At 36.0% G+C, this 15,214-nt stretch overlaps 1 protein-coding gene across 1 annotated transcript; it reads left to right on the plus strand.

The window, feature by feature from the left end:
* Positions 1 to 1,441: 1,441 nt before the first annotated feature.
* Positions 1,442 to 2,037, plus strand: LOC145099089 (uncharacterized). The gene is made up of 2 exons (XM_079036677.1): positions 1,442 to 1,550; positions 1,640 to 2,037. Exons 1-2 carry the CDS (start codon positions 1,442 to 1,444, stop codon positions 2,035 to 2,037), a joined length of 507 nt encoding a protein of 168 aa, XP_078892803.1.
* Positions 2,038 to 15,214: the final 13,177 nt, after the last annotated feature.

The raw sequence follows: 15,214 nt of genomic DNA on the forward strand, positions 1-15,214 counted from the left end.
TTAAACATTTGAACAAGATTGTAGGAGCTTTGAAAATTGTGCCCCTCCTTTTCCCTGATCTGTGCACACAATTATTTGAAGGTTCAACCTCTACCGGCTTTGATAGTTTGGGGCCATCTTCTACACTCCCCCGTCCTACTCCTGAATACACTGAGCACGACTTTGATGAGGTTCAATGCACCCAAACGGAAACTCCCAACTCAACCCAACACGTAGCTGCAAGTGAAGAATCCTCTGGACATTCGAAAAATAGGAGAGTGGGTGGAAACAAAAGAGCTGGTGGAAACAAGAGAAACGCAAGGGCACTAGAAGTTGAGGAGGAAATCATCAAGTTTGCAAGGACGCTTGTGGAACAAAACCAAAGAAGTGAACAAAATCAAAGAAGTGAAACAGATAAGGACATAGATGCATGTACGGAGAAATTGGCAAAAATGGGATGGGGAGAAGAAGATGAAAGACACAAGACCGCTCTTTTGTTATTTGTTGAAAGTGTCGATATTAGGAAAGTTTGGTTACGACTTACGCCTACCACTTGTGAGTCGTGGGTGAGGAGTGCAGGAATGAAGTTTGGTTACCTTAGATGACTTTTTAGATGTTACATTTGATTACTTTTACTATTTCTTTGTTGCATGACTTTTGGATGTTAGGTGACTTTTGTTATGTTACGATTGTTGAATTTTATATGCATGGGTTTTTTTATTGGATAATTTTAGGTGCATCACTTTTGTGTTATTAGATAAATATTTTTTTGTTATTTACTTTATACTTGTCATGTTATAAATATTTTGGTTGTTTATTTTATATTTGACATGTTATATGTAATTGTATTTTACATGTCAAGTATGATTTCTAATGCTGAAGCTTTAGCTTTTCTTTTACTTGTCTTGTATTGGTTGAGGTTAAACCGACCAAGGCTAAAAAAATTCATAGAATAAGAGATAACGATTCAAGCGGTTATGCGTATACGCAAGATTTGATACACGGGGACCCTATCGAATGTTACGATATGATGCGTCTTACACAAGAGGCATTTGTATTATTATGCAATCATTTTACGCAAAGAAGTTGGTTGCAAGCTAGTAGAACGATAAACATTGAAGAGAAGATGGCTATGTTTTTACATGTTATAGGACATAATGAACGTTTTCGAGCGGTTAAAGGAAGATTTCATCACTCCACACAAACCATTCATCAGTGTTTTCATGAGGTCTTAAATGCAATGATGTGTTTTGCAAAAGAAATTATAGTACCAACAAATCCTAATCCAACAAGACATGCCTCAGAATGACAAAGACGGTTAAAAGCTATATTTTCCGGAGCAATAGATGCACTAGATGGAACTCTTGTACATGCAGTTGTGCCCGTTGATCAACAAACGAGGTATAGGGGAAGAGGAAAAGGTGAATGTTATCAAAATGTATTAGGAATTTGTGATTTTGATATGATATTCACCTTTGTATGGGCTGGATGGGAAGACATAGCACATGTTTCAAGAGTTTTGAAAGAAGTTGCATTCAATCCATCTTCCGGATTTCCATTCCCTCCACCAGGTTTCTAATATTTATATAAGTTTATTTATATTCTTTATATAAGTTTTATTATCTATATTCTTTATATAATAAATGTCACTCGCCTACAGATAAATATTATATTTGTGATGCCGCATATACCAACACTCGTGGGTTCATGGCTCCGTACCGTGGCACTAGGTATTGGTTAGCCGATTTTCGAGGACGTCGGCCTTTAACTAAAGAAGAAAGGTTCAATCTTGCTCATGCACAACTTAGAAATGTTATTGAGCGTGCTTATGGTGTATTGAAGGCGAGATTCTCAATCTTAAAACAAATGGCTCCTTATCCTTTTCCGATACAAAGAGACATCGTCATTGCTTGTGTTGCGGTCAATAATTTTATAAGGAAATACAATATCCAAGATGAGTTATTTGAAAATTTTGAAGAGAACGTTATGGTTAATCTTGATATGCACGGTGGAGGAATTGAAGGCGAAAACACACAAGGCGTAGAATGGGGTTCATAAGCCGTTGAATACATGGCTACTTTGCGTGAGCAGATTGCTAATCAACTACTTTCACCCGGTTTACTTTAGATATGTATGCAAATTAGTATGTTATTTTCAATTTCAGTATGTTTCTATTTGGATTTTGATTAATTTATGTTTAATTACTTTGTAAGACAATTTGTATTCGGATTTTTAAATGATTATTGTGTAATTTTGATTTTGTATGATAATTTATATGTTTTTATAATCATTCAGCAACTCCATCCATCACAGAATAGAACAGCAGGGTAATATGATCATTTTTCATCATTCAACATAGTTAGTCATATGTACAATCAAACAACATTGTTTCTTTCCTGGTCAGAAAACTTTCCCAGACATCACTTTCCCATACAACAACTATCAAACGACCCCTTAGCTTTTAATGCTAACCAAATATCCACCGCATATTATTCATACATCACCCTGGATAATTATCAATAGTTAAATAATCAAATGATAACAGTGATGCATGACTATTGTTCATTTTTATCCTTAACTGGTCATCTTCCTTTGGAATACAGATAAATTCTATATTGGCTTTTATGTAACATGTAAGGTCTTTTTTCTAATAAATTCCAGCAAAACAAATAACTTGATATTTCAAGTTCATGGTTGTTATGTACAATACATCAACCACCTCAAAGAATACGCATATGTGAATTAGGTTGTATCATTCCCTAGTGTGCAAGGATATTTTTTACAACGTCTTTAGTAAAGGTCTAGATGCTAAAAGGGATAGGAAAAGGAACACACTACTAGAAAATTGGTGGTGTGGTGGTGAAACCCGACAGCCATGGTTGTCATCCATGATGATGATGATGGTTCGAATCAAATACAAAGCAAGACCTAAAAACTTAGCCTCGACATAAAAACATCACAACCGAAACTACTCCATCCCTCACCGCTCCTTTGGTTTTTTTGTTTTTTTATAGCTTCACAAGGGTTGTGAAATAAAGAGATGATGATGGTCGGCTTCTTGCAGATAACAACCGGAAAACCTCGACCCCTCGCTGGAAGTCTGACCGGTCACCAGAAATCCCACAGCCTCCTTCTCACCAGAAATCCTTCTCACCATAAAAACTTGTCGACTTGGTTTGGTTGAGTAGAAACCCTTCAAATGAATCGTGCAGACCTTTTGTTCCGTAGTCCCAAAAGAAAAGAAAAACGGACGAATTAAGAAGTTATTTCGATCGTAATTTCCTTGAGGTTATGGGAATCATATACCTACATATATATATATATATATATATATATATATATATATATATATATATATATATATATATATACACACTAATAAAAGAGTAGTGTTTTTGCCATGTGCCACCATATTAGACCTCTTAATTAATGTGTTACCACTTGTCAATCTATTAGTTCTCCATTTTAAATTTATTAGACCTCCTCATTAATGTGATGTTATTTGTCAATGTATTTATTATCTATTTTAAATTTAAATTTTAAAATTTATATTATTGTTTTCATTAATTCACAAAAAAAAATATCTAATATATATTAAAAATCAATTTTACATATTAATTTGAATCAATGATTATAATTTTATATAACTAATAAAAATATTTTTAAATTAATAATTTATTTAAAATAACTGATTAACATTTTGAGTTTTTACTATAAAAGTTTGATTAATTTTATAACCGTGGTTCCCACGGGTTATAAACTAGTATATATATATATATATATATATATATATATATATATATATATATATATATATATATATATATATATATATATATATAATTCCACTCATTTATGTGGCTTTAATTCGTTTTAGAAAACTCCGCAAGTAACTTCTAATTTTTTTTATGTGCTTTTAAAGAGCAAATTACAATTTTGGTCCCTTACAATTCCTTCGTTATCACAATATATCTTTCACTTCGATTTGATTTAATTTAAACCGCCAAATCTTTATGCACTCTATTTATTTTTTTTATTTGATTAATTTTAATCAAAATAACTTTACATAAATATGTTTTTGTGTAACAGAACTAACCCTTTAAATTGAATGATTTTGGGTCGTTACAACCTTGTCCAGTTGGCTACCACTCTGCGACAAGTGCTCCAGTTCTTTTCGTTGGACAGAATAGAGGAAAGCAGAGGAAGGCTAATCCTCAATCAACCTATAAGGGCAAGGCCCATGCTGGGGATCTAGTAGTGGGTCAAAGGCAAAGCCCAATGGTGATATTCCAGCTGTATCTCCCAAAGAGGCTACTTGCCACTATTGCAACGAAAAAGGTCATTGGAAAAGAAGTTGCCCCAAATACTTGCAGGACATCAAGGATCGCAAGGTCAAGCCATCATCGACAGGTATATACATTATTCAAGTTAATAACTGACAATTTACTCATTCTTGGGTCCTTGACACATGATGTGGGTTCCATATTTGTTCTGACTTTTAGGGGCTAAGAGAAAGTGAGGAAATGGATCATGGAAGAATAAATCTGATCATGGGGAATAGGTGATCTTCACCCGTTACCAAGATTGGAACTTATGGTCTTGTGCTTGGTGGTGATGTTAGATTAGATTTGATTAATTGTTGTTATTCATCTGTAACATCCCAAAAATCATGACCAAAAACATCATCTTTATTTATTAAAATAACCATATCTATCAAAATCATTTCATCCAAAATATAAGTCAAAGTATCAAATCGGAGTATCTCATCAAAACTCATGTCAACATATCAGAGTAAAAACATCCCAGCCTAAACAAATGGTGTGTGCACTGTAGTCATCCCGAGCTCTTCCCCTTGCTACCGGAAGTACCTGAAACCAAAACTAAAAACTATAAGCACGAAGCTTAGTGAGTCTCTCCAAACTATCACATACCATACACACAATCATGCTAATAGGAGATACGGGCCCCGCCCACACTCGGCTAACTAGGAGATACGAGTCCCGCCCACTCTGCTTACTACGAGATATGGGCCCCACCCACACTCGGCTAACTATAAGATATGGGCCCCACCCATACTCAACTACTAAGCATGCATACAAGTATGTTAGGTGCATTTCATGCGCCCATGTTGTAGCTTTATTCCATAAAAGCGCATTACATTTATGTTTAAACTCATGCATTTTGCATGTTTTTCGAGATTTTTCATGAGGCAATTTCATTCACACATTTTTGTGATATTTCATGGACTTTTGGAGGTAGGATATTGTTGGAGGAGGTAAATAAGATTTGCGGACAAAATTTCGGGACTTGCGGAGCACCGAAGAGCAAGATATCAAAGAAATGAAGATTTTGGCTTTACAGAGATTTACACGACCGTGTAAATGGAAACTTTATGTTTACACGCCCGCGTAAACGTAGATTTCTTGTCACACCCCCAGATCAGACGGCGGAAACATCCGAAGGCGGGTGACTTCATTGTGTAGTATCATAACAATTGAATATAAATGAAACAGAGCAATCCAAACATCATACATTGAGATGACAAACTTACATTGTTTACTTATTGTATTTGTTCTTCGAGTTACACAAAAGATACATAAGTGGGAAAGAATCCAAACTACAGCTAAATGGTCTTGCATCAGCGTCCCTTGTTACCTGCTTACTAGATCTCTGAGAATACAACTCGTTTTGAAAAGCGTCAACTAAAAAAGTCGGTGAGTTCATAAGCATTTTTGTATAAAATCGTTTACACTTGTTTAAAATCATTCTCATTGTACTTTCAGAAAATCCGATAGTTTCTATGAAATCGTTTGAAGTCTTGCCTTGAAAATCGTTGATATATGTGTGTGCATGTCATTACTTTTGTTCATCCTTATAAGGAATGATCTTTGAAAGGTATTGTAATTTGTGAAAGCGAATTGTATCTGAGAATAGTTCTTTTGAATAATAATAATCAACCGCTTCAAGAAAAATCCCCTATTTGCAAAAAGGAAATATGGTTGAAAATCTTGTTCCTCTTATCGAGTAAAATTGAGTGTGCGTTCTAGTTTATCGTTATCGAAATCGTAGAAAAATCGTTCTCTCCAGAAAATCCTATATTATCTGCTATAACATATTCGTAAGTTTTGGTTTATCGTTATCGAAATCGTAGAAAATCGTTTTCTCTAGAAAATCCTATATTTTCTGCTATAAAATATTCGTAAGTTTTAGTTTATCGTTATCGAAATCGTAGAAATCGTTTTCCATAGAGTCCTACGCTTTCTAATTTGTAAAATAGCAGTATTACGACTCTATACTTGTTAGGAGAAAGAATCAACATGGCAATTGTGGACATTCTACATGATAAAAAGAAAGGACAGTCAACGCAACAAATGCGGACCATCAGCTATCACGTATAGGACAGTCAACACAACGTGCCAAAATTTATTTATGAGATTTTCCTTACATAAAATTCTAGTTAATATAACATATTCTAGTGAGTCGTTATAACCATACTAATCTAAAGTGTCTGTTTTGGCGTTTCTCAGGCGCCCTCGGTTTGGAAAAGACATTTGTCACCCTAGACTAGCCTGTCTAGTTGTAGCGAACAACGAAGGTGCGGGGTGTCAACCCCGTATAGATCTATACACAAATTACCGCTCTCCCTCCTGGAGACTCTGGCTATAACTACTTACAGGACTTAGACGTACACTAATATTTTCATATTTAGGTACTTTTGAGATTTGTCTGACTAGAATATTAACAACCTTTTGAGCAATCATTAGAGATCCATTATTTGTTAGATAAATAATGAAATTCGTACTCTTTGAATAAAAATATCGTTCTCGTTCCATATCGTTGATTGTGCTCGTTAACTGGGTGCTCGTATTCGTTCCTTTTCGTTTATTGAAAAATGAGTCATTTTAGTACAGAGAAAAAGTGTCAAGTTATAATTTATATAAATTTATAACTGCCGGTTATGACACGCATTTTCTTTTTTATGACATATAGAACATTACTTATGTTCTTGGAGATTTTATGACAACAGCTTATGACATGCAAATGTTTCTGTCATAATGCCTCTATTTGTATATTTTCTTGACGCAAACTTTTATATCAAATATTTATAAAATACTTTCTGATAGTTTGCAAATTGTCACAAAGTTTCCATTTTTGAATATTTCTAGAATTATTGTCCACATATCAAGATCCCTTTTTATAACTTTTATCTCTAGACATGAAAGCTTAGATAAAGGGGTTAAGTTGGACACACCCAATAGTTGGGAGGCTCTTTTGTACAAAGTATCCTCTGTTCTTTATGAAATTGAGAATTCCTACGTTCATGAGTATATTACTAAAATATTAATTTAATAATATTTCACACACACATACAAACATACGTATATATGCATTCATTTAAGAATTTAGGCAAGATTTGACTTGTACTCTCCCCCAAAAACATTAAAACATTGAAAAAGGTGGGGTATGAAGTTCACATTGAGTTAGTTGAGGAGTTGTCTGGAGTTATGGAGTGAAGATCTCAAGCTTAAACTCTTGCTGAGACGAGGAACTTCCTTGGGAGGGATGCTTTCCTTATAACTCTAGGGAGAAATTGAGGATATTTTTCCCTTCCAGCAGGATCATCATTGTTGCCTTGAAGATGAGTTTTGAGGGAAAATAGGAAGAGTGAGAGACAAAGTGGAGTCTAAACTCTTTTACTGTCGTTGCTTTGGAGTATAAGAAAAGGAAGAGAATCTTTGGTTCATGGGGATCTGGTGGTCCATGCATGGATATTTGGTGGGTAAATCATGGGATACTGTGATTTGCATGGGAAATGAGGAATTTCATCAAATCACAAAGTCAATCCCTTTGTCCTTTTCTTGATTTAGGATAAGGTTTTCCTAAATCCCAAACATTTATTTTTATGAAAAATATGCTTAAAATAATTAATTTTAGCATAAAATAGGGGTTTAAGGGGTTTAGGATAGGAAAAATACGAGTTTGGTGTAATTTCCGATGTCAAAATGCCTTAAAATGGTGAAAAAGTCCGAAAATAATGAAAATCCGGAGTGGGGGTTGGTTCATGCAGCTTTGCAAGGGTCCGAAGGGTTTAGGAGGAGTTTCGGAGTCGACTTCTAATTTCCGGAGTAAAGGAGTACATTTTCGAGGCTGTTGGGCGAGTTCCAAAGCTCTTCTCCTGATTCCGGAGTCCACAGGCGAGGTCCGGAGGTTTTTTCTCGGGTCCGAGATCCATGCGAAGTCCGGAGTGAAAGGGGCAGTCCGGACCGATGGGTTCTGAAGCAGAGCGAATCAAGGAGCATCAGGAGCTGCGAAGTTATCCGGATGAGAGGCTTCCGAGATGCAAGGTTCCGAAGCAAGACTTCACCATTTCGGAGTAACCTAGATCCAAAGCAAAGAGGGGAGTTCCGAAGGTGTGCTTCCTCTTGGCTCCTAAGAAGGCATTCCGATAGACTAAGAGGGTTATGGACCAAGAGGTTCAGGACCAAGAGGGTCCTTTTGGGGTTTCCTCTTCCAGTTTTGAGTTGTTTTCGACTAAGGAAGGTACTTAGGGAGATTTGAGAGAGATTTGAGATATGTGGAGAGATTTGGGAGAGATTTCACATACTTGGAGAGATTTGGGAGAGATTCATTATACTTGGAGAGATTTAGGAGAGATTCACTATTCTTGGAGAGATTTTGCATACTTAGAGAGATTTGGGAGAGATTCACTATACTTGAAGAGATTTGGAAGAGATTCACTATACTTGGAGAGATTTCGCATACTTAGAAAGATTTCACATACTTGGAGAGATTTTGGAGAGATTCACTATACTTGGAGGGATTTCGCATACTTAAAGAGATTTGGGAGAGATTTCACATACTAACACTATATGGCTCCTTAGGAACTCATATTGAACACTTAGGTGTGTTAGCACAAGTCTCACAATAGTCCTTGCTTACTTGAGGAGGAAATTTCCTAGACATAAAGGCTAGTTGTGACATTTCTGCAAAGTGTATTTTTGCGTTTACGCAGGCGTGTAAATGACAATGTTAATTTACGCGGACCGTGTAAACGTAAATGCGGGTTTTAAAGCAGTTTTTCACCATTCTTAAAGGGGGGAACCAATTTTTTTAAGGATGGGTCAATTTTGTGAGTTCTAGAAGCGATTTTGGGGAGCATTTTGAAGGAAATTGTTGCTTGAAAACACTTGGGAACATTTGATTTCATTTTGTAAGAACTTTAATTTCATTTTTCTGGATTTGTGATCTTGTTCTAGTCATGAGTGGCTAGAACCCTAGTTTCTCCAACTTCATGTCTTGACTTTTAGTTGTGATTTCAATCATGTGACTTAATGTTTGCTTTCAATTTTCTATCTAGTGAATTTGATTTTGTTTCAATTGAATGTTTGATTCTAATTGTGATTCTTATTGGACATTTAAATTAGGGTTAGGTCATTCAAGTTATCTAATTGTTAAATCCGTAATTGTTTTGTGAATTGGACTAAGTAACAAACACTAAATTGATTTCCATTGAATGAATTTAGTGTAAATCTTATTCACATACTCTTATGCTCCCGAGCTTGTGAGGAGTATTGGGTGTTGTTGGGAACATTCACATAAATCTTATTGCAACCTTTTGATTTCTATCTAAGAGCTAGTTTAGACTTAAATTAGAAGGTTAGGTTATTTTCAAAGAGCTTGTTTTGAATTTGACAACTTGGTGAATGGGAAGTGTTAGAGCTTATTAACACTTTCAAGTACCAACTTAGGTGGAATTAAATAAATAACATTTCATACTATGAATCACATTGCTAATTAGTCTTGCATAGAGTTGGAGTTCTCACAAATCCTAAATTTGTTTCATTTAAACGATCATTTACTTATTGTTTTATCCTCTTGTTTAAATCATTGCTTATAAATTCCCCCCATTCTGTGACCATTTTTGTACCTTACGCAAACAGGTATAAACATTTGTTCCGTGTCTTTGTGGATCGACCCTACTTACATTGTATTACCTTTTTTAGTGCAAAGTAGTAGTGTTTTTGGAGTCATTTGTACCCCTTCATTTATTGGGTTTGACACACCTAACAAAGTATCACATAGACAACAAGTATAATCAAATCTATCAACCAGTCCTATATCCATACTCAAATAATGCTATGAGATACATGCCTCATCCACACTCAACTATCTATGAGATATGGGCCCTGCCCACACTCAGCTACAAATAAATACACCTAACATATATGGGCCGGCCTTGGTACCTTCGACCCGTTCAAACCAAGAGGAAACCCACCTCATTGTCGGATGACAGTTGAAATATATTTGCCCGGAATCAGCTCTACTCACTCCCTGAACAAAAACAACCCCTTAGATACCATTCCATACTCATAACCCTTAATGTCAACTATGGTCAAGTCAAAGTCAAAGTCAATGCTCCGAGTTGACTCAACTCGTTGATTTTACCCTTCAACTCGTCGAGTTCTCATGAATCACAGAATCATGAAATCGCGATCTAACTCATTGAGTTTTCCTACAACTTGCCAAGTTCCTCCTTCTCAACAAAAACAAGACTTCCTAGTACAACTCGTCGAATTCCCTTGTGGACTTGCCGAGTTCCACAAACAGAATTAGGAATGTTTGACCAAACTCGTCGAGTTCCTCTATGGACTCGCCGAGTTCCTTGCATTTCTACTCTATTCAGCCTTTTCCTCATATCTAAGGTTCCAAAATACAAATCCATATTGTTTCCATAACCTATTTTCGTAAAGTTGACAACTTAATGGCTTTGCATGCCTCAAATGGACCCAAACTCGAGATATAGGAACCTACTTTCATGAACATGGTCTTTTCTTGGAAAAGAACGGGTTTAAGACCCTTTTTATGGTTCTAAGGACCAAATATCACTGGAAATGGGAGTCCTTAGCATAGGATCCATGAAGGTTACCATGTTTCGTACAATAGGGCCAAAAAGACCCATAAAGCAAAACTAAAAGGGATCTAAGCTATGAATCATCAAGTTAAGGACTTTTTACCTCAGAAAGCTATCAAAGATGGACGAAATCACAAATCTAATGCTTCTCCTCAAGCTTGATGACTTCTAGTTCTTCCAACTCCTTTACCAAGCACAAAACACACACAATTCCACTCAAAACTTCAAGTTTCTCACCAAAGAGCTCACAATATGATTTAGGGTTTCAAGGAGGCTAATGAGAGGCTGAGGGAAACAGTTAAATCCTTTAAATAGATTGAAAAACCCTGGAAATTAAGGTTTCATGCCAGCCGATCTACTCGTCGAGTTGAGGCCTCTCAACCCGTTGAGTAGGTCACTTAAATCACACGGTTCTGACAATCTCTACTCGACAAGTTTGGGGCTTCCAACTCGTCGAGTTGCTCTGTGAAAATGAATAAATTATAAATTAAATGTGTACCAGGAACCAAGCGTTACATCATGACAAATGACAAGAAACATTATTTCTTTTCATGCATTTTTCAAAAAAGGATTTCGATATTCATTTGGTGATGTGAATGGATTGATTTTAGTTAATAAAATTTGTGTTTCTATGATTAAATTTATGCCTTGTAATGGTGTGTATGAACTGTGATTTGTGTTGATAGCTTAAGCAATAGTGTATTTCATATTGATTCATCTAATGGTGTAGACAAAGCATGATTGTGGCATTTTCGTCTTGGACACATAAATAAGAACCACATCGCCCAACTCCAAAAGGATGGAGTGTTTGAATCATTTGACTTAAGGTTAGATGATGAATGCGAGTCTTGATTTCTGGGTAAGATGACAAAATCACCTTTCACTAGGTCTTGTAAAAGAGGTGAAGGTTTGTTGGATCTCATACACAGATGTGTGTGGACCCTTCAAATCTATCACAAGGAATGCCAATCGATTCTACATGACATTTATAGATGATTATAGCAGATATGAGTATAACTACATAATAAAACGTAAATTAGAAACCTTTGAAGAATTCAAAGAGTTTAAGCACGAGGTTGAGAATCAATTGGGTAGGAAGATAAAGATGCTTCAATCTGACAGAGGTGGAGAGTAGCTTAGTAACAAGTTCCATGATCATCTGGAGGAATGTGGAAGAGTTTCATAATTGACTCCTCCTAGGACACCACAACATAATGGTGTGTCTAAGAGGCATATTTGGACCTTTTCAGAAATGGTTCGTTCCATGATGAGTCAAGTTTCCCTACCTACTTCTTTCTAGGGGTACGCCTTAGAAATAGCCACCCATATCCTTAATTGTGTCCCTACTTAGAAGGTTGCCAAAACACCTCACGTGATGTGGATAAGGAAAGTTCCCTCATTAGCCCACATCAAGGTTTGGGGCTGTGAGACTTTCGTTAGACGATAGACTCATGACAAGCTAGAACCTAGAAGTGAGAAGTGTATTTTTCATTGGTTACCCAAAGAAGTCTTTTAGATACTTGTTCTACAAACCTAGTGAAAACAAGGTCTTTGTAACTCGAAGGGGAGTCTTTCGTGAGAGAGAACTCATATTCAAAGAGGACAGTGGGAGTACAATTGACCTTGAAGAAATTCAGGAGTCACCCAATGAAGGAACCTTAGAAAACACTAGCTTTCAACCAGAGGATGAGACTCTTATTGAGCCAATTGAAATTTCATTATCTCTTCGACACTCTAGTAGAGTTAGCATGCCACCCGAGTTCTATCGTTCCCATATAACTATAGATGGTGACACGTTTGTCAGTGATCATACACTGGTAAATTTGGATGAGCCATCTAACTACTAGGAAGCGATGGCAGGCCTGAGTCTGCTAAATGGAAAGAGGCAATGGACAGTGAGATCAAGTCCATATCTGATAACCAAGTTTGGAATTCGGTTGATCATGTATCAGGTCGGATGACAGTTGGGTGCAAATAGATCTTGATGAAGAAGACCGACATGGATGGAAAGGTTCACACTTTCAAGGCATGACTGGTTGCAAAAGGCTTTACTCTAACCCAAGGGATTGACTATGATGAGACCTTCTCACCAATGGGTAAGATAAATTCTATCAGAATAATGCTTACCATAGCTACTTTTCATGACTATGAGATATGGCAGATGCATGTCAAAAACGCTTTCCTAAATAGAAAGTTGGCTAAGGATGTTTACATGAGTCAGCTATAGGGTTTTGTACGTGCAAAGTTTCTTGATTTAGTGTGTAAGCTTTAGAAAACTATTTACGGATTGAAACAAGCGTCTCACTGTTAGAATCTTTGCTTGCATTAGAAAGTCAAAGCATTTGGTTTCTCTAGGAGTGAGGATGAGTCATGTGTGTATGTCAAAGCTAGTGGGAGCATAGTAACTTTCCTAGTATTGTATGTTGATGACATGCTCCTTATAGGAAACGACATCCCGAACTTGCAAGAAGTGAATTCTTGACTTGGGAAGTGTTTCACCATGAATGATCTAAGGGAAGCGAACTATATTATTGGGATAAGGATTCTAAGGCATAGAAATAAAAGACTTATTGGTCTTAGTCAGAGTACATACTCAGATAAGGTACTAAAACGTTTTAGTATGGAAAATTTCAAGAAAGGGGAACTACCTATTTATTGTACTGTTAATTTGGGAAAGACTCACAGCCCTAGTACGAATAAAGATAGTTGACATGAGTCGAGTCCCATATGCTTCGGCTATAGGTTCGATCATGTATGCTATGACATGTACTCGCCTTGACGTGTCTTATGCTTTGAGCATCATTTGTCATTTTCAAGGAAATCTTGGCAAAGCTCATTGGATAGTAGTGAAGAACATTATCAAGTATTTGCGAAGGACAAAGGAAATGTTTCAATTCCTTGGTGGAAGTGATATGTTGAGAATAAGTAGATATAGTGAAGCAAACTTTCAGACAGATTGAGAAAACTTCTATTCTTAGTCGGATTAGGTGTTCTTGTTGAATGAAGGAGCAGTTACTTGGAAGAGTGCCAAGTAGGAAATATTGGTCGATTCAAATTATGAATCAGAGTACATCGTAGCAAGTGAGACATCAAAGGAAGCATATTGGTTGAAGAACTTCATTGGTGATCTCGGAGTAGTCCCAACCATTCAAGATCCATTGGAATTTTTCTGTAATAATGAAGGCGCAGTAGCTTTGATCAAAGAACCAAAGGATCATGGTAGATCCAAGCATATCAACATAAAGTACCATTACATAATACATAGAGTTGAAGAAGGTCATCTTCTGGTAAATAGAGGATCTTCATAAGATAATCATGCAAATCCTTTCATGAAGGCTCTGAGGGGGTTTAAGCATTACCAACATGCTAGGAGCATAGGTTTGAGAGATGACATTAGTTTTAGTAGTTAGTTGATTATCTGAAACTTGTAACAAAATAAATGTAATTGATTTTGGTGATTAAATAATGGAGATTATTTATGAGTATGGTAACTACCTTTTTCGATTAGTTATTCTTGTGTTTCATTTTACACGTTTTACTTCCTAAATGAATAAATTATTCGAAACTCCACAGTCGCTCATACTTTTGGAAGTAAGTAGTGAATCAAGACTGTCATGAATTGAATTTTAGATTGTCTATGGGGATTAGACATTGCACACAATTGCTACAATATTCATGAGTACTTAGAATATGGGGATTTAAGTATGGGAAAAACCTACGCTCAACAAATTACTTCATGGATTATATCATAAGTAATTATGATACGACAATATCTTTTATTCTTAAAGTGGAGATATACGAGTTGCAATTTACAAGTCGGTTATGCATTGTTATTGCGAAAACGCATCCGTAACATGATGCTATAAAATATGGTGTCATGTATAATTTGTTGAGTAAAAGATACAAGCATATGAGTCGAAGTTTATTCGTTCCTTTTGCCCTATGGGAAAAGCGATATCTTTGGCCCCTCGGTGATTTGGTGTTGGCTCAGCCATGAATGAATGGATGTGTAGTCTAATGAGGTCATCAAATTTAACAAAATCGGTAAACAAAATTTTATACAAGAGATTGATTGTAATCCATGTTTCATGTCCATACGATATCTTGTAGAACAGAGGAATATTTAATCACTTGTCTTAGGGTCGATGTCTGATCAAATCAGAGTTTGGCAATGGCTTTGGAAAGCACACTTTGCTGTTTAAATTAGAATTTATACTTGTAATAGTAGTTACAGACTTATCCAAATGGGAAACTGTTGGATTAGGTGTATTACCAATAACTAAATTGGTATATACTTAAATTAAAAGCAAAGTCTTTTTTGGG

Source organism: Lactuca serriola, chromosome 4 (assembly GCF_051521515.1).
Source record: "Lactuca serriola cultivar US96UC23 chromosome 4, Lser_US96UC23_V15, whole genome shotgun sequence".
NCBI classification, from domain to species: Eukaryota; Viridiplantae; Streptophyta; class Magnoliopsida; order Asterales; family Asteraceae; genus Lactuca; species Lactuca serriola.